The 19,674-nt window shown below is 40.0% G+C and overlaps 1 protein-coding gene across 4 annotated transcripts in view; it reads left to right on the plus strand.

Moving 5' to 3' along the window:
* Ccdc77 (coiled-coil domain containing 77) overlaps positions 1–5,798 on the plus strand; it is a 51,165-nt gene extending 45,367 nt beyond the window's left edge. For all 4 annotated transcript variants that reach the window (XM_027951219.3, XM_027951221.3, XM_027951218.3 and 1 more), the window contains exons 9-12: positions 1,866–2,085; positions 3,611–3,736; positions 3,833–3,985; positions 5,004–5,798. In XM_027951219.3, the coding sequence (XP_027807020.2) occupies positions 1,866–2,085; positions 3,611–3,736; positions 3,833–3,985; positions 5,004–5,150 (646 nt within the window). In that variant the 3' untranslated portion in view covers positions 5,151–5,798. The remainder of the gene's footprint in view (positions 1–1,865; positions 2,086–3,610; positions 3,737–3,832; positions 3,986–5,003) is intronic.
* Positions 5,799–19,674: the final 13,876 nt, after the last annotated feature.

A 19,674-nucleotide genomic window follows, 5' to 3' on the forward strand; every position in this document is an offset into this window, starting at 1 on the left:
ATTATTTGCATTTATAAGCTTGGTCAATTTTGTCCATTAGATAGATCTTTTTTTTGTTGTTGTAAATGGACATATACCTTTATTTTATTTTATTTTTATGCAGATGTGGTGCTGAGGATCGAACCCAGTGCCTCACACATGCTAGGCAGGTACTCTACCACTGAGCTACAACCCCAGCCCTAGATAGATCATTCTAAGGTTATTGAATAGCCTAAAATCCTAGGTCATTAATGATTGTCCTTTGGGTGTCACTCTCAAATCATTGTATATTAACTGGACAATACTTTCCTAATTTGTAATTGAGAATATAATGTAAAATAGAATAAAATTACTCACTGAAAACAGGAGAGATCCTTGTGGTAACTGACTCAGTCTATCCCCGTGTGTTTACTTTTTTTTCTTTTTTCTCTCTGTTTGTGTACACACATATACCCTAATACATATATATATATATATATATTTTCATCTGGTTACATTTGCTTTACTTTGTGCCTGGCACTGTGCTATCATTTTCCTCTTATCTGTGTACCCTGTTAATCATAAAAAGAATTAAGTGAATATAACAATAGGTTTTCATTGGAAAACTAGTTATTGCTGCATGGTACTTAATATTCTTGTAGGTAATTGAATCATTTAGTATAGAATTTTTCTAGGTGGTGGTGTTAAATTAATGAGTTGCTGATTTTCAGGGATTTCTGGGGAGTTGTTTACTGGGGATTGAACCCAGGAGTTTGTGAGGCTGGCCTCAAACTTGTGATCTTCCTGCCTCAGCTTCCCAAGTTGCTGCGATTACTGGTGTGCACCACCATGCTGGCAGGGATATTCATTTTCAAAACTACAAACATCATTTTTCAATTTCTAAATCTTGAGAATAGTTATCAGGAATCTATGTAGTGCCTGTATATGTCTAGTAGTTGATAGTATTCTTGCAAATCTATTCATAGTAGCATAAAAATACATTATAAATAAGGTATATACTTTGGGGAACATCCTGCAGGTTGATATTTAAAATCTAATATATATATATATATATATATATATATATATATATACACACATACAAGTGTTGAATTATGAGACAAGGTATATATTAAAATTAATAATAAGAGAGCTGGGATTGTGGCTCAGTGGTAGAGCACTTGCCTATCATGTGTGAGGCATTGGGTTCAATCCTCAGCACCACACACAAAAAAAAGTAAACTAATAAAATAAAGTTTAAAAAAGTTTTTTAAAAAATAAGAAATGGGAAATTAAAATGGACTTAAGTATTTGAGATGACTTCATAGAGAAAGTTTATAAAGGCTAACCTGGGAGCACGGGTAGATACATTACCCTTACCAGTAAAATGGCATGGTGGCACACACCCATAATCCCAGCAGCTCAGGAGGATCTCAAGTTCAAAGCCAGCCTCAGCAACTTAGCCAGGCCCTACACAACTTGGTAAGACCCTCTCTCAAAATAAAAAATGAAAAGGGCTGATGATGTGGCTCAGTGGTAGAGCACCCCTGGGTTCGATCCCTGGTTAAAAAAATAAGGTTGCCAATGATCAGAAAAAGTGTGGTTTTAAGACTGCTAATATTTTACAAAATTCATATATTGTACAATTGGAAAAGAACCATTGTCTTCCTTTTTGGAATAACCCTATATTTCAGATGTACTATATAAGCATTTTCTTTTTTTTTTTTTAAGAATTTTTAATATTTATTTTTTAGTTCTCGGCGGACACAACATCTTTGTTTGTATGTGGTGCTGAGGATCGAACCTGGGCCGCACGCATGCCAGGCGAGCGCACTACCGCTTGAGCCACATCCCCAGTCCCCAATATATAAGCATTTTCATGTCCATGCTTGTCCTCTCTTTCATAGTCTCCATCATACCCAAGAACTGCTCTATGAGAGCACCAAAGACTTTTTGAAATTGAGATTTGAAAACCAAACTAAAGAGAAGACATGGATGCTTGAAAAAGATCAGTTGATGTCAAAGATTAAGCAATACAGGATGCAGAATAAGAAGAAAGATGATAAAATTGGAAAAGTTATGCCAGTTTTACATGACAGTCATCATACCCAAAATGAATATATTAAGGTAATGTCCTGATACCTTAGAGAAATGTTTATTTTTCTAGAACACCACAAGAACTCAGAGAATTACAAAGAACCTACATATTATCATATATAATCCATTCAGTCAAGGAAGCTGGGGTAGCAGCAGCCAAAAATAGCTGATCATTAACAAATGGGCTAGACTTTGTGGCTACAGCAGTACATAGGCTAGACAAGATCTGTCCATGTGGTGTTTACTGGTTTTTTTTTCAGTACTGATGATTGAGCCCAAGGGCACTACCACTGAACTACATCTCCATCCCACTTTATTTTGTTTAGGTGCTGGGGATTGAACTCAGGAGTGCTTTATCACAGGGTTTTGCTAAGTTGCTGAGGGTCTCACCAAGTTGCTGAGGTTAGCCTCCAACTTGCGGTCTTCCTGCCTTAGCCTCCCAAGTCACTGGGATCACAGGTGTGTGTACCACACCAGGCTTGGTGTTTATATTTAATGAAAAAAACAAACAATAGCAAATAAGCAAGAAAATTATAGATTATAAAAAGTGATAGATATTAAGGAATAGAGAATTAAATGAAGATTGCATATAATCACTGGAAGCCCATTTCAGAAGGGGAGCACAGGGACACTCTTATGTCTGATTGTTTCTGCTGAAACCTGTAATATGGAACTAAGCTTGCCAAGGAGACCTAGGGAAGGAGCATTCCAGGCAAAGGGAGAAGAAGTTTAAAGGCCTTCGGGTACATTCAAGGAAGAGGAAAGATATCACGGTTGTAGAAGATTAAGCAAGGAGGAAATGATAGGCAAGAAGCTTACAAGAGTGGGCAGATAGGTCATGGGTAAAACATATGAACTCAGTGCCAACCGTTGTCTCCTAAGGATTGTGTTTACGTAAGTAACATCTGATTTAAGATTTTTTTGTTTTGTTTTTGAGATAGCTTCACTATATTACCCAGGTTGACCTTGAACCCTTGGGCTTTAAGTAATCCTCCTGCCTTAGCCTCCTGAGTAGCTGGAACTACAGGTATACATTACTGCACCAAACTCTATTTAAAGTTTTTAAAAGGTCATTTTGCTATTCAATGAAACACATATAAAAACATGTTATTGTTGTTAGTTAATGTTTTTTCCTCTTTGAAGAAGATCTTCAGAAGCGTGGCCCAAAACATATATTGTAACATTTTATTTGGGACAAATTCTGAGCTCCATTATGTGACCCCATTTGTCTTTGTTTTAAAGGATTTCTATATACACTTTCAAAAAGGGGCTAAAAAAGTAATCTAGAAATTGGAAGTTTGGAGCTGGGAATGTGGCTCCATGGTAGAGCAACTTGCTTAGCACGCTTAAGGTCCTTAATTCAGTCTCCATCCAAAAAATAAAAAAGAAATTGTAGGTTTCCATATGTTCTCTAAGGTTCCTTGCCATCTTGTTCCTTAACTCATTTTGTATTTCTATAAATCCCTTCTTTCTTTTCTTTCATTACCTAAGTGCTAACTGAATCATCTAATTTGTAGAACTTAGTATTAATGCTTTTTGTCCTTTCAACCTGCAGTCCCTAAAGGATAAGTTGGCACAAGAGAAAAAGTTGTCCAACATGTACCAAGAGCAGTGCATTGCTCTAGAAGAAGAACTTGCCAAAATTCGAGAGGAGGAGGGAGTGAGGAGAGAGATCTTCAAGGTACAAAATTCTCTGCCACTTAAAATGGAGTGGGAAGTGTAGGTGACTGGGGAATGCTTCCTTCCTCTTAAATGCCTTCCTATTCTCCATATATAGGATCGCTCTAACAAGATGAGTAAGCGTTTACAGATAATGACAAAACGCTATGAGGCCTTAGAGCACAGACGTATGTTGGAAGTAGAAGGCTTTAAGACAGATATCAAGGTTCTCCGACAGAGACTGAAAGACTTGGAGCAAATGCTCTATAAGGTAATCTCTGGTCCTGAATTACCACAAAAGAGAAAGGGTAAGAAGTGTAGGAACATGATCATGAGGGCTCCATTGTAGCTCAGTGGTAGGGCATGTGCTTAGCTTCCATAAGGCCCTGGGTTCAATCCCCAGCACCACAAAAAAAAAAAAGAAAGATGTGCCATTTCCCTGCTGGTAGACACTAGGATCACCACCCTTCTAGTCTCCCTGAAAATCAGTTCAACAAGTACACACTACAGAGGAAACCAAAATAGACTGAAATAATTGAATGGCTGTATCATTAATACTTCTATCTAAACAAAACTTAGAAATTATCATCCCTGGTGGTACACGCCATAATCCCAGCAGCTCAGGAGGCTGAGGCAGGAGAATCCTGAGTTTAAAGCCAGCAGCAGCAAGGTGCTAAACAACTCAGTGAGACCCCGTCTCTAAATAAAATACAAAATTGGGCTCAGTGGTTAAGTGCCCCTGAGTTTAATCCCTAGTACCCCGCCCCCGCCAAAAAAAAAAAAAAGAAAGAAACAAAAGAAATTGTCATCCATCCCAATTCATGAAGTAAATTTAAAGAATTATGTCTGTTGGACAAATGGGAAAAGTGAGTAATTAATAAAGTAATTTTCCCAGACAGAGCTTTTTAGAAGCCAAGTTGCATCAAGAGCCTTCTTAGAGATTTAACTAGTCATCCATATATCCAAAATGATAACTACGTTCTGAACAAGGTTAATAACAAAAAAAGAGGAGGTGTTTCCTCTTATTCTTTAGCAGATTTACCAATAATGTTGTTTATATAGATCGCTTCTTTTTACCCATTTTTGTTTACTGCACTCTTTTCGAGGCTTCTCTACTGTTGTATGGGAAATAATCTCTTGCCTTTACTGAAAAACTAAGAATTGAATTTATTCTGTGTACTAAATATCCCATAAAAAGATGCCATTCAGCACAGTCTGCTCTTTATGACTCTTTGAAATCTCTTCCCTGTCTTTTGCCATAATTGTTTCTTCTTTTTTCAAATCTTTAGGCAACAATTAATACCCGGGCAAACCAGGACCTTGCCATTCTGTGTGAGGTCCGAGACAGCAATAGACGGGCACACAAGATACAAGGAGAACTGAAGAACATCAAATCCAAAGTGTTCGGTCTGGAGAATGAACTTAGGCTCTGTTGATGTCTACTTTCAGAGGCGGTCAGCTTCCTGAAATCTAGGAAAAGGTTATCTGCTCCCAAAAAGACTTACAGTTGACTGGAGTATCCGTTTTTATAAAGACAAAGTGAAGAATCGGAGCACTAAAAAGCTTATCTTGTATACTAAGCCTTATTCGTAATTTTCACTCTCCTGTTAACCTTTTGGGAAGTCTGGATTATAGCCTGAATTACTCTGAGGCTTTCCCACATTATTTCTCCTGTTTGTTTTAACAGGTTTTGTTTTTTAAAACAAATGAAAATTTAGGAGAAAGTGTTTTTGCTAAGAACTTGGCTGAGTGTCATTAGGAAGAACACTTTCTAAAGGAATAAAGACATTCATTAAAGTTGCCTTCCTCCTAGGCAGAGAAAGCTGCAGCACTTGGCAAATTTGCACTACTCAGCTATGGAACTTTGGAATTTTTCCATCATGAGCATCTCCTGAATTACCACCAGAGGGCAGTAGAGACCCTACTCTTAGGCAAATGATTATAGAAAAATAGAGGTGCCACTTTGGCAGGAGTGAGACTGAAATGATCCTTTATGAAAAGTTTGACATTGTATCAATAACATTTTTTAAATAATGTATATATTTCAAATTAACTATTTTCAATAAAATAAGTAATCAAAAATATTTGAGTTTTCTATATGTCTTGTTAAAACCATGTTTATATTTTTTTAATGTCTCATTTATCTCAAAAGTGCTTTCTTGTTCCCTGGCCTCTGCTGTTTTGTACAAGTTGTTCCAAATTAAATCTCGAAATCATCTGGTATTGGAGGTAGTAAGAAGAGTACAAGGGCAATGACACTAAAACTTTCTTTTTTTTTTTTTGCACTGAGTATTGAATTCAGGGATGCTTAACCACTGAACCACATCCCAACCCTTATTTTGCTTAGGGCCTTACTTAGTTGCTGAGGCTGGCTTCTGTTGTGATCCTCTTGCTTCAGCCTTCCAAGCTGCTGGGATTATAGGCATGCATCATTGTGCCCAGCAACTTTACCCATTTTTAGCTAAATTACTGTGTACTTTAATACGAGGATGAATTTTATGGTATATGAGTTATATGTCAGGTTTTTTTGTTGTTGGGTTTCAGGGATTGAACTCAACCTTATTTTGTATTATTTAAGACAAGGTCTCACTGAGTTGCTAAGCACCTCACCATTGCTGAGGCTGGCTTTGAACTTGGGATCCTCCTGTCTCAGCCTCTGGAGCTGATGGTATTATATGTCAGTTTTTAAAAATACATATACATGAATTACTCAGTCTGGTGCCTAGCATATAGTACATTCAATTGTGGTTAAATATTATCAATATTTTGGCTTTAATTTCTACCAGTTGTTTACCATTGTCATTTAGGTTCCAAGATGTAGTTAATACCATTCATTCCTTCATTCAAAATCTTAAGCCAGACATGGTGGTGTACACCTATAATCCCTGTCTCAAAATTAAAAAGCTCATTGGTAAAACACGCTTTGGTTAAATCCCCAGTACCAGAAAAAATAAAATAAAAATAATTATTATGGTATTAGAAATGTGCTGGTTCTTCTGTATAAAAACCCTAAAACTGGGGCTGGGGATGTGGCTCAAGCGGTAGTGCGCTCGCCTGTCATGCGTGCAGCCCGGGTTTGATCCTCAGCACCACATACAAACAAAGATGTTGTGTCTGCTGAAAACTAAAAAATAAATATTAAAATTCTCTCTCTCCCTCCCTCTTTAAAAAAAAAAAACCCTAAAACTGGGCATGGTGGCACATGCACATGTCTATAAGGCTAGCTCAGCAACTTAGCAAGACCCCATCTCAAAAGTTTAAAAAGGGCTGGGGATATAGCTCAGTGGTAAAGCACCCTTAGGTTAAATCCCTATACAAAAAAATAAATAAAAACACTGAAACAGTCTTTGTTCTCCAATGGTTGGTGGTGATGGTAAAAATAAAAAACCCAAGTTAGTAATGAATGAAAAGCAGTGCTATAGGTGCATAGGATAGAAGCAGCAGAGAAGATGACTCAAGGAGGTATCTTTGAGCAGAATCTTTCCATTTTTTGTTTTGTTTTGCTTTGTTGTTGCTACTGTTGTTTTGGTACTGGGGTTTGAACACAGGGGCACTGAGCTAAATCCCTAGTCCTTTTTATTTTTTATTTTGAAACGGGGTCTCCCTGTTGCTGAGGCTGACCTCAGATTTACAATCCTTGGCCTCAGCCTCCTAAACTGCTGGGATTTCAGGTGTGTGTGACCATGCCTGGCTCAAGCAGAATCATAAAAGTGAATTCAAGGCCAGGCGTGATGGCTCACACCTGTAATTGCAGTGGTTCAGGTGGCTGGAACAGGGTCACAAGTTCAAAGCCAGCCTTAGCAATTTAGCAAGGCCCTAAGCAACTCAGCAAGACCCTGTCTCAAAATATTTTTTTAAAAAGGCTGTGGATGTGGCTCAGTGGTTAAGTGCCCTGGGTTCAATCCTTGGTACCAAAAGTGGGGGAAAAGGATCATAAGTTCAAAGCCAGCCTCAGAACTAAGTGAGGTTCTAAACCTACCCCTTTCTCAAAAAATAAAAAGGACTGGGGATGTGGCTCAGTGGTTAAGCACCCCTGAGTTTAATCTCTGGTACCAAATAAAAAAAGTAAATTCAAGCCAGATATGGTGGTGCACCCTGTAACCCAAACTACTTGGGAAGCTGAGGCGGAAGATCATAAGTTCAAGGCAATTTAGGGAGACCATGTATTAGAATTAATAATAGAATGGGGTTGTAGCCCATTAGAGCACTCCTGGATTCAATCTCCAGTACCAGGGGGAAAAAGGAAGTGAATTTAGAATCAATCTGGGCATTCTAGGTAGAGGAGAAATAACATGCAAAGGCAAAAAAGAACAGAGTGGGGAATTGCAAGAACAGGAGACAGTATGCAATGTACATTAGAAGTTGTATGAAATTTCAATAAATACAATTATGCAATTCTTAAATTCAAGACTTTTGCATCAATTGAAAACATTTGGGTTTACTTTAAAATGGGGCGAGGAGCCAGGCATGGTGGTATGTGCCTCTAGTACCTACTACTCCAAGACAGATGGGAGAATGGCTTGAGCCCAAGAGTTTGTGGCTGGCCTGTGCAACATAGCAAGACCCCATCTCAGAAAACAAAACTACAACAAAAAAGCAAAAAAAAGGGGGGGGGGGGAGGGGAATAGCCAAAATTTGAGACAGCTGGTGGTAACAATTAACGTGTAAAACGAAAATTGGAAATACAAACTCACTTTCTTAAAAATTAGGGATGGACGAGAAGCATCATGCAATAATAAATCTGAGATGTTTATTTCCTAGGAATTCTTTGTACTGCAGACCAGAGTAATGTGTAATCACTACCAGGATTTATTGCTCTATCTATAGGAACAATGAAAAAGATGGTACAAAAGATCTGAAAGCAGCCATCAGTGTCATCTGCTTTGCCTTTTAAAATTTCTCTTTTAGCCTATATACATGAGTAACTTAGCAATGTCACCTTTTTATCCATAAAATGTATGTGATTTTTCACAACATAAAATAGCCTCTGGCTGTTATTTTGGGTCCAGTCTTGTGATTCTCACTGCCTCTCCACCCACACCACACTACTTGGGCTACCAAGATTTACTGTAATATTTGCAACGCAGCAGATTGTACTGTTACCACTCACTGCATACAGGATCAGAGAGAAGATGGCTACTGTCTTTATCCAAGAGAGAAATTCAAGGGTAAACTAAAGAAAGACATTGAGAATAGAGAGGAAGGGACAGATTTGAGAAACAAAAGAATGGAAATGGGATCTTTGTGATAGATGAGATGTGAGGGTTAGGGGAAAAGATACTTTCTGACACCAAAGCCTTTGTGTTTTGTTTGTTTTGGTTTAGTTTTTGTTGATGTTTTAACTTCCCTGGGGATTGAACCCAGGAGGACCTCTGCGTATCCTAGGCAAGTCCTCTGCCAACTAAGCTACATCCCCAGCCTTTTTTTTTTTTTTAACTCCAAAGTTTCCAGTTTGGAGAACCATGTTATAGTAACAGCATTAACTGAAATTCAGTGTGTGTGAGAGCTAGGCGTGGTGGCACACACCTGTAATCCCAGCAGCTCAGGAGGCTGAGACAGGAGAATCTTGAGTTCAAAGCCAGCCTCAGCAAAAAATTAGGCATTAAGAAATCCAGTGAGACCCTGTCTCTAAATAAAATATGAAATAGGGCTGGGGATGTTGCTCAGTGATCAAGTGCCCCTGAGTTTAATCCCTGGTAACCACCCCCACCAAAAATAAAAAATCAGTGTATGAGAACAAGTAGATTTCCAACAAATTTAGGAATATGGATATGGGAGTCAGGAGAAAAGTTAGGAATATAGAGATTTCAAATTATTAACATATAAAAGATAACTGATTACTGTGAATAAGATTAGAGATGGAAAGCACATATAGAATAAGAAAATAAGAGAACCAAAGAGGAGAAAACTAATGGTTGGAGGAGGGGTAGCTAGTATTGTCTGAACAACAATAAGAAAAAAGTGTTCTGGAACCTAGGGGAATATGAATTCAAAAAGTAAGAGGTTAAATTGTGTGTGCCGACAAAAGTTGCATATAAATTTCTAATCATTTTTTAAAAAAGAGGTTGAGACAATTGTCAAATACTGTAGAAAAATAAGGTAAATTAGAATTGGGGATTTGACAATTCAGTAGCAAGTGAATTTAGAGGGAGTTCAGGTACTTGTGGGTGGAAGTTGGCCTGTATTAAATTGAGGAATGAGGCAAGATGAGAAGTAGCTTTAGAGCTGTAGAAACCCCAGTGTTGTATTACATATTTTTTTGTTTTTTGTCCATGATTCCTGGCTCATTAACTTCTTCCAAAAGTGGGTCATAAAAATCCTTATCTTCCCCTGCTGTTCTATCTTAGATCTGGTCACAAAGAAATTCTCCAACCCACCCTTCCCTGATAGTCATTCCAGAGGAGTCCTGTGCCATATCCTGGCGAGAAGCCAAGAAGAATTTGAATAGGCCCTTGCTGGCTTTCCCCACCTAGTCTACTAGCAGTAGCAATCACGCCTATGCAATGAAGTCTCCCACCACCACCACCACCAAGAAAGAAAAACTAAAAAGATAGGGTTCTGAGCATATCCACACAGCTGAACACGTGGAAGCTTGCAGGAAGGCTGATGAGAGTTCATCCATATGCTGGGAAGGTGGTGCACCCCAACTCCATGGAGATGAGAGCTCCCAAACTCAGCCTGTGCGTGGGACCCTTTCAGACCTTGCTCTGTATATCTCCATCTGGTTGCTTATTTGTATCCTTTAAAATATCATTTATAGTAAACCATTAAATGTAAGCAGAGTGCTTTCCTGAGTTCTGTAAGCCACTCTAGCAAGCAAATCAAACAAGAGGTGGGGGTCTTGGGAACCCCAATCTATAATCAATTAGTCACAATTTCCAGAAGCCCAGACTTGCAACTGGGTCGGAAGTGGGGGCAGTCTTGGGGACCAAACCCTCAACCTATGTGGTCTGACATTATGTCTAAGCAGATAGTGTTAGAAATGAATTATAGGACACCCAACTGGTGTCTGCTGCAGCATTCATTGCTTACTTGCTGGTAGGGAGAAATCCTTGTCACCTTTGAGGTTGCAAACGTCTTCTATGTTGAATGTGAAAGCAGAGGAAACACAACATACTTTGTTTTTGCTTCACACACATTTGGTGTCAGGAGTGGGGGTTGTTATCTGCCCTGGTTCACAGAAGCATGTGGTTTGGGAAGAGAAAGTATGATGGAGTGGGAGATGAGAAAACTTTGAACTCTGGGTGGCTACCTAGTCACCCATGATGTGAAATCATAACTGTATTGTTCAGTTACTTAAGGTAAAAGTTATCAACGGAATTTAGAGATGGTGATAGACCTAACCCCCAAGGAATTGTCTCATTGGATATGAAAGGAAATGCAAAATAACAAGAGGCACGCTACACTCACAATCCCTTGGTTATGGCCTTTGGTAATGACTAAAATGAAAGTGAAAAAGAGCCATGTGAGCAGGGCACCATGGTGCATACCTACAATCCCAGCAGCTCAGGAAGCTGAGGCAGGGGGGTCACAAGTTCTAGAGCAGCCCAGCCTCGCCTAAATTTAGCGAGGTCTTCAGTAATGTAGTAAGACCCTGTCTCAAAATTTAAAAATGCTGGGGATTCTGGGTTCAACCTCAGTATTAAAAAAAAAAGTAGAAGAATAGTATCTTTGGTTTTAAATGCTGCAGAGCAGAAGAACATATTTGGGTTGACTGTTGCTCACTACTTTTTTCTTTTTTCTTTCTTGATTCTAGGAATTGAACCTAGGGGCACCCTACCATAGAGCCACATCCCCATTCCTGTTTGTTTTTTTGAGACAGGGTCTCATTAAATGGACCAAGTTGGCCTCAAACTCATAATTCTCCTTCCTTAAACCTCCTTAATTACTGGGATTACAGGTGCCTGAGATAGTCACCCACTGAATATGCCCATTTCCCAGGTTATGGTAAATGCTGTGATTAAGGGAACACTTTCTACAGGAGCACCCTATGTGACATTATTCACAAAAGTGAACATTTCAAGAAACATATCTGATTTGCTGTCTTAACTTCCATGTGTGGGTCTTACTAATACCAAGGACATTAAAATGATTAAAAATAGAATAGGGAGAGCGAGGAAATCATCCCAGAAGTATAGAAGTCTTTAGATGGTTATTGGAAGTCAGGCTGAATATGGCAGACATCATGATGTTGTTAGCACCTATCAAAGGTTGGGTGGGTCAATAGGACTCTCCACGAACCCCCTCCCCACCCCGAAACTTGAAAGGTCACAAGAAAGTCCACTCCATTTATCCAAGTTTTAAGGAATTCAAGAAGCCAGAAGGCAAAGATAGCGATAAGAAACACTGCCTGAAATTGTCAGGGGGAGAGGTTAGACTGGTTAATCAAGGTTAAAACTGACAGAAAGGCCCTATCGCTGGTAGGAACATGAGGCCATATGCACATGTGTGGGTATGGCCAGATGGGGAAGAGAAAAACCTTTTTTTTTTTTTTTTTTTTTTTGACTCCCTTATGCAGGAACACAAAACAATGTGATTCCAAGGCACAATCTTTTAGGGGAGGGATACTGGGGATTGAATCCTAGGGCGCTCTACATCTTGGCTATATCCCCAATCCTTTTTATTTTTAATTTTGTGACAGGGTCCAGCTAAATTGCCCAGGCTAGCCTCAAATTTGCAATCCTCCTGCCTTAGCCTCCTGAATCACTGAGATTATAGGCATGTACCACCAAATCCATCAAAGCCTGTTGGCGTGATCTTAATGGGGGTTGAGGTTAGGTTGGGAGAATGTGAAAAGGCAACAAATGACAAAATTGAAGGCAAAAGTTGGAATAAAAATTGGGGTTTTTGAACAAGCTTTATGTGAGGTGGTTATGTCTCCTTTACCTATTTTACCGATGGATAATGTGGCTGGGGACCACTTCCCCTACCTAGTACTATAACACAGAAGACATAAATCTGCCTTTCAGGCCATATTAACCAAACACACTAAATGGAAGCCAGTAACATCCCCTAACCCCACATTGAGCAAAATATAAGCTGGAAAAGCTGGACAGCGGGGTGCATGCCTGAAGTCCCAGCTACTTTACAGGTAGAGGCAGGAGGATAGCTTGAGACCAGAGGCTCAAGGCCAGCCTGGGTAACATGGAGAGACCTGTTCTCAAATAAAAGAGAGCAAGCCAGGCTTGATGGCACATGCCTATAATCTCAGTGACTGTGGAGGCTGTGGCAAGAGGATCACAAGTTCAAGGCTAACCTCAGCACCTTAGCAAGATCCTGCACTTTCAAAATAAAAATTAAAAAGGACTGGGGATGTAGTTCAGTGGTAGAATATCCCTGCATTCAATCCCCAGTACAAGCAAACAAACAAACAAAACAAAAAGGGAAGGCAGAGAAATAGAAACTGGAATGGTGGTAGAGACAAATTATCTATTGGATAGCCCTATGTGGATCCTAAAGTGGGGCTTATGGTATAACCCTGTGAGTGCTTCCCAGCAATGAGGCACTGAGACTTTGGACTAATGAATTTCCACTTAAAGGGCATTTACTACCTTGCTATGAGAACAATCCCATGACTAAAGGACACAAAATTGCCTTAAAACTCTAACTTGCTCACCTACTCTGGGACAAGAGTCCTCTGTGTTTCTCCTTTGCTAGCAAAGCAATAAAACTTCTTTTTCCTTTTTCTCAAAACAAACAAACAAAAACACTCCCCACAATGTCTTAGATAATGTCAGAAAAGCACTCTAATGGGGATGGCAGTGCCCTGGGAATTTCAGTAATGAAATGGAAAATGCAAGGAGATACTGGACCAGGGGGACTCTTTCCCCCAGGCCTGACTCTGGAACTGCAGGAGGAGCTACTGGATTCTAGAGTGCCTTATACACACCTCTCAGATGGCCAGCAAAGAGCTTCTTGATGTGTGGATGAGAGTTCCTATGTAGCTCAGTGGTGGAACACTCCTGGGTTCAATCCCCAGTACCTTCCCCCATTCCCCAACCCACCCCAAAGGATGACAGAGGTAAAAACAAAATAGAAGCCCCTGTGTTTGGGTTTTTACTGACTCATGGACAATGAACAATGTCCTGGTCATCTCAGACAGAAATGCAATAAAAATAGCCTGAGCTATTAAAGGGATGTCTATATGGGGCACAGCCGTTTGGAAGTTTGAGGGAGCATTACATAGGACTCGTTGATGCCCATCAGAAGAATGCCCTTCCAAGTTTGGAAGGTGACTTAAATTGACAAGTAGATGTCCCTGGGATCCATAAAATGAGTAGATATGGGGATACTGCAGCAATGCAGAGATGAGCTAAATCTAGACAGGTTCCTCTTATACCCTCTTAGACACAAAACACCAGTAAATACTGTGCTACCTGCCAGAAAAACACAGACAGCCAATGGACGTGGGGAAGTTTGCCCAGGGGAGGCCCCGCACATAACGGTCAAGTGGACTACACTAGACCAATGCTATTAGCCCTGGGGGGCTATAAATGGGTCTTGACAAGAATATATACTTACTCTTACTCTGGATTGGGCTCTGCATACCTAGTAAGAGATGCAAATGCCCAAAATACTATTAAAGGATTGCAGCAGTAGATCCCATACCGACTTGGGCCTCCAAGTACATTTCTTTGGACCTAGGGAAACACTTTATGGTCCATGATGCCCAACAGTGAGCAAAGAAATAGACCAAATGAACATATGTTACATTTCATCCTCAGAGTAATGGTTCAGTAAGAAAATCAAATGGGCAGTTAAAACACTTGCTGTCTAAAATGGGGAGATAAAAGACATGAGGGATTGGCTTATACATCTTCATGAGAGTGAACTCGACCTAAAGAAGTTGGTAAGGGAGGGTCCCTACCATAAACTCCTCTACTTTTCTGGAGAATCTGGAGTAGGAGCGGGGAGGATGTTGGTGCAACTGTATAATTCTTCTCATATCACCTCAAATTTTATTTTTTCCTGCCTGATACAGTGGTCCCAGGAGTAGGGATACAACTGCTGGTACTAGGAGCAGGGATAATTCCTAAACAGAAAACTAAAACTACTCATTTAACTGCTGTCCGAATTCCTAAATTCTTGGGGTGTAGCTCAGTGGTAGAGATTTGATTAGCATTGGTGAGGCCCTGGGTTTGATTCCCCAACACCTAAAAATACAAAAAAAAAAAAATTCTAAAAATTGGTTAGGGTGAACTGTGCCTTCATTCCTAGTGGCTGGCAATTAGGGCTAGCAGTAAATGCCACCATATTGCCTAGCAGTGGGGATAGCCCACTGGTTCTGCACCTCTGTAATCCTACCTTATACAAATGGGAGTGAACTGCTGTCATTGCTGCCAGCAGTCAACTATCACAGTGCCTGAACCTAACGTCTTTCCAAAGGTGGGAAAGTTTGGGTAATAATGAAGAGAAGGAAAACTGATAGCTGAGGGTAAAGAAATGAATAAATGGGTTATGAATGGAAGGAACTTCAACATTTCACTAACACCTTGAAAGAGGCTCAGAGCAAGAGATTGTCTCTTATCTCAATTACACTGGAATCCTGGAAGGGTAAAGCTATGTTTGTAAGGAACCACTCTTGCTTTCAGGACCTGCCAAAATTGCAAATCTGAGTGACCCCCACACACACCCCGAGACATATTTGTTCAATATAATGATGAACTGGACTAATTATTAACAACTGAATGGGATTCTAGTGATGTGGCATTATCTTTTTTTTTTTTTTTAAGGTGGGAGGGATTGAACCCAGGGGCCTTAACCACTGAGTAACATTCCCAGCCCTTTCTTATTTTATATTTTGTTTAAAGATAGGGTATTGCTGAGTTGCTTTGGGCCTTGGTCAATTGCCAAGGCTGGCTTTGAACTCATCATCCTCCTGCCTCAGCTTCCTGAGCTGCTGGGATTATAGGCATGCACCACACACACAGCCTTTTTTTTTTCTTCCTGGTACCAGAGATTAAACCCAGGGGCACTTAACCACTAAGCCACATCCCCTGCCAGTTTTATATTTTATTTTGAGATGGGGTCTCATTAAGTTGCTGAGACTGGCTTTAAACTTGTGATCCTCCTGCCTCAGCCTCCCAAACTGCTGGGATTACAGGTGTGCTCCATCATACCCAGCCCGTTATCCTTTGAGTTATATATCCTTTTGATTGAAGGGATTGGTGTTTGAAAGCCAGGAGATGGGCTGTGAGATGATGATACATATTTTGGTTTTCATCCACTGTTCCTGGCTCATAGCTCCCTCCCTGAGCTGTGTCATAGAAACTCTAGTCTTCTTCTGCCTTTCTGTCTTAGAGCTGGCCATAAAGAAATTTCCTGATCTACCATTGGTCAATAGTAGGTCACATATCCTCCTTCATTCCACAGTAATTCTTCCTATAACCTGGAGGAAGGAATGCTGCACAGAGGTGAAGAAGACTCTGAACAGAGACCTTGCTGGGATTCCCCACCCAGGCTGCTGGGAATCATGCCTATGCAATGAGGTCTCCAAAACACTAACAACAAAACGTAGTTGTTTTTTTTTTAATGGACAGGATGCCTTTATTTGTTTATGTATTTATTTTTATATGGTTCTAAGGATCAAATCCAGTGCTTCATAATATGTTTGGCAAGTGCTCTGCCCACTAAGCTACAGTCCCAGCCCACATATAGAATTTTTTTTTTTCTGGTACAGGTACTGAACTCAGGGGCACTTGACCACTGAGCAACATCCCCAGCCCTATTTTGTATTTTATTTAGACACAGGGTCTCACTGAGTTGCTTAGAGCCTCACCATTGCTGAGGCTGGCTTTGAACTCAAGATTCTCCTGTCTCAGCCTGCTGAGCCCCTGGGATTATAGGTGTGCACCACCACACCCAGCCACATATAGGTTTTTAAGAGGTTCTGAACATCTGAACACGTGGAGGCTTATAAAAAGGCTAACGAGAATCTATCTACATGCAGGGAGGGTAGCATACCTCAACTTCATGGGAATGAAGTTCTTGTGCTTGGGACCCTTCTAGTTTTAGACTGGAGAGACTTAATCATGTTTATAGGCTGAAAGGAAAAGGTCAGAGAAAGGAAATGAAGATATAAGAATGAGAGGGGAAGTTGATAAATAAGATCCAGTACTGATGGAGATAGGAAGAGTAGGTAAACTGGTAACTCTGAAGGGTGATCACTTCGTATTTCATAGAAGGAATAAAATCAAAGCCATCCACTGAAAGTGAGATGGGGCCTTGGTGTGATGCTTGGTGCCTAAGAAGAGTCAGTGTTTGGAAAGACAGAAAGGGGCTGATGAGGGCAAGTGGAAAACTGTTAGGAGTAGTTGGGTGCTAGGAATGCACCCTGGGCCTTGCACATCTAAGGCAAGCACTCTGCCACTGAACTACACCCCCATCCCCTTGTAGCAGGTCTTGATGAAGGATTTATTGAGTTGAAGTGGCTGCCAGTGAAAAATGTCTAGGATAGCAGCAAGTCACAGTCTGCTTCATCTGCCCTCCTAACTTCCTCAGTAGGGAAGGGCACAGAGCCAAATGAGTCTAGACTAGGCAGACCAGCCAGAAACAAAGGCAGGTGAAGGGATGAAGCTGGAGAGATGATTTGATGGCCAAGCAAAGGAAAACCCTACAAAGAAAACCCTTAAAAAACCAAACTGCTTTTTAAGCCAGGTGAAGTGGTGCACTTCTGTATTCCCAGCAACTCCAGAGGCTGAGACAGGAAGGTCACAAGTTTGAGGTCAGCCCCAGCCACTCAATGAGGACCTAAGCAACTTTGCAAGACCCTGTCTCTAAATAAAATATTCAAAAGGGCTGGAGGTGTGGCTCGATGGTTAAGTGCCCTTGGATTCAATCCTGAATATAAAACAACAAAAGTTCTGGGAATGTAAAACTCATTGGTAAAGCACTCTTGGGCTAAATCTCCAGTACACTCCCCCACCAAGAACACAAATTTTTAAAGTCTTTTTAAAAAATCTCTACATGAAAACATTGCTTTACAGGCTTAAGTTTGTTTGTTTATTATCTCACAGATTTTATTGAATGTCTCTATTTTTCATTTTCCTCATTTTACTTGGAGAACTGGGCCTTAAGCTTAAAGTGATTCACTCCTGGGATGACTGGTAGCTTAGTTTCAAATTAGCCCTACACAAGCAACTGAACATGACCCAGACTTTTGGAGCAATTACTTAATCATGTCGTATTTAAGGTGACATCAAAGTATATTCATGTTATTATGTATAGGATATTCTTTACTTTGGAGATGATGCACTTATTTTTTTGGAACTTCTAGATAATAATATTCTCATCTTAACTGGCATGTAAGTGGGTGTGGAGCAAGACTGCTCTGAGAACCCCATTGCCTCTGCTTTAGCTGCCTTCAGGGGAGTTTGACCTTCAAATGGCAGCTATTATTGTTTTTGTTTGTGGACCTTCTTGGCATCTCTCCCTCTTTGTCTCTTGAGCTGTATGGTCTCTTTTTCCAAACTAAGCCAGCCACTCTTTTTTTTTTTTAATTAAAATAGTGTTGTTGGAGCCTGGCATGGTGGCACATGCCTGTAATCCCAGCTGTTCCAGAGGCTGAGGCAGGGAGAATGTGAGTTCAAAGCCAGTCTCAGCAATTTAGTGAGGCCCTATGCAACTCAGAGATACCCTGTCTCTAAATAAAATTCAAAATTGGGCTGGGGATGTGACTCAGTGGTTAAATGCCCCTGGATTTAATCCCTGGTACTCAAGGAAAAAAAAAATTGTGTTGTTGGGACTGAAAGTGTAGCTCAGTGGTAGAGCACTTGTATAACATGAAAGGCCATAGAATGAATCCCAGCACTGCAAAAAAGAAAAACTTGTCCTGACACATAAAAAGACCAACCAATGGGCAAAGCATGTGAAGTAGAATAGACCTGATTAATATTACAGATAGTTATCTCTATATAGATAGACCCAGTTAATACTAGATATTATTATATAACATCACATATTATATAATAGAGGCATTTCAAGTTAGTGACCAAATATGTATGTTTTGGGTTTTTTTTTTTTTAAGTTGGAACAAATATTTATTTATTTATTTATTTTTGGTATCTGGGATTGAACTCAGGGGTGCTTGAACACTGAACTCCTATCCTCCTGTCTCAGCCCCCTGAGCTGTTAGGATTACAGGTGTGTACTAATGACAGGCTAGGATAAATACTTATTATACTTGATAATTCAGTTCAACTATTTACATATATGCATATATATTTGTATTATGCATATATATATATATGCATAAAACTGTGGATTCACAAGCAGTTGTAAGAAACAATAGAGCGATCCTGTGTACATTTTTCCCAGTGTCTCCCCAATCGATGATTCCTTTTTGACATGGTACCTTATAGCTATTTATGTCCCTGTAACTCCAGCTTGGACCTCAGTGTTTCTGATTACCCTTGTGTTGGCTTTATGACATTTTTTTTCCCCCTTTTGGCTCACCATGGATATATCCACTAATCACTTCAGCATTTAACAATAGCAGTGCTAATTTTAAATTAGTATGACTTCAATATTGTTATGTTGACTGTTCCAGAGCCTTTTAATTGTCAACCTTGACTTCACATTTGGAAAAGATCATTAAATATTAAATAGAGGGATCCAGAATCTGAATGAGCCTGATGTAATATCTTCATATAAATTTTTATAAGATTTCATTCAACCCCAAACTCAGTAATCAGTCTAGATTGAACTGGTATGTCTGGGGCTCTTTTCCTTATTAGAGTGTTTCCCCACTCCAGACCCATATCTCTGTGTTACTCCACAGGCCATGCCAGCACCTGATAAGCTCCTGCAGAAAATAGCTTTGTTCTGTATGTGCAAATAACTATGCTCCTCCCCGCTCTCTCTCTGAACTCCTTTTCCCCAAAAATGACCTTATGAAACTCCTTTTGCTATATGTTCTCTGCCTGCTTCTTTTTTTTTTCCTGCCTGCTTCTTGAAGACTAT

This window comes from Marmota flaviventris, chromosome 3, assembly GCF_047511675.1.
Source record: "Marmota flaviventris isolate mMarFla1 chromosome 3, mMarFla1.hap1, whole genome shotgun sequence".
NCBI classification, from domain to species: Eukaryota; Metazoa; Chordata; class Mammalia; order Rodentia; family Sciuridae; genus Marmota; species Marmota flaviventris.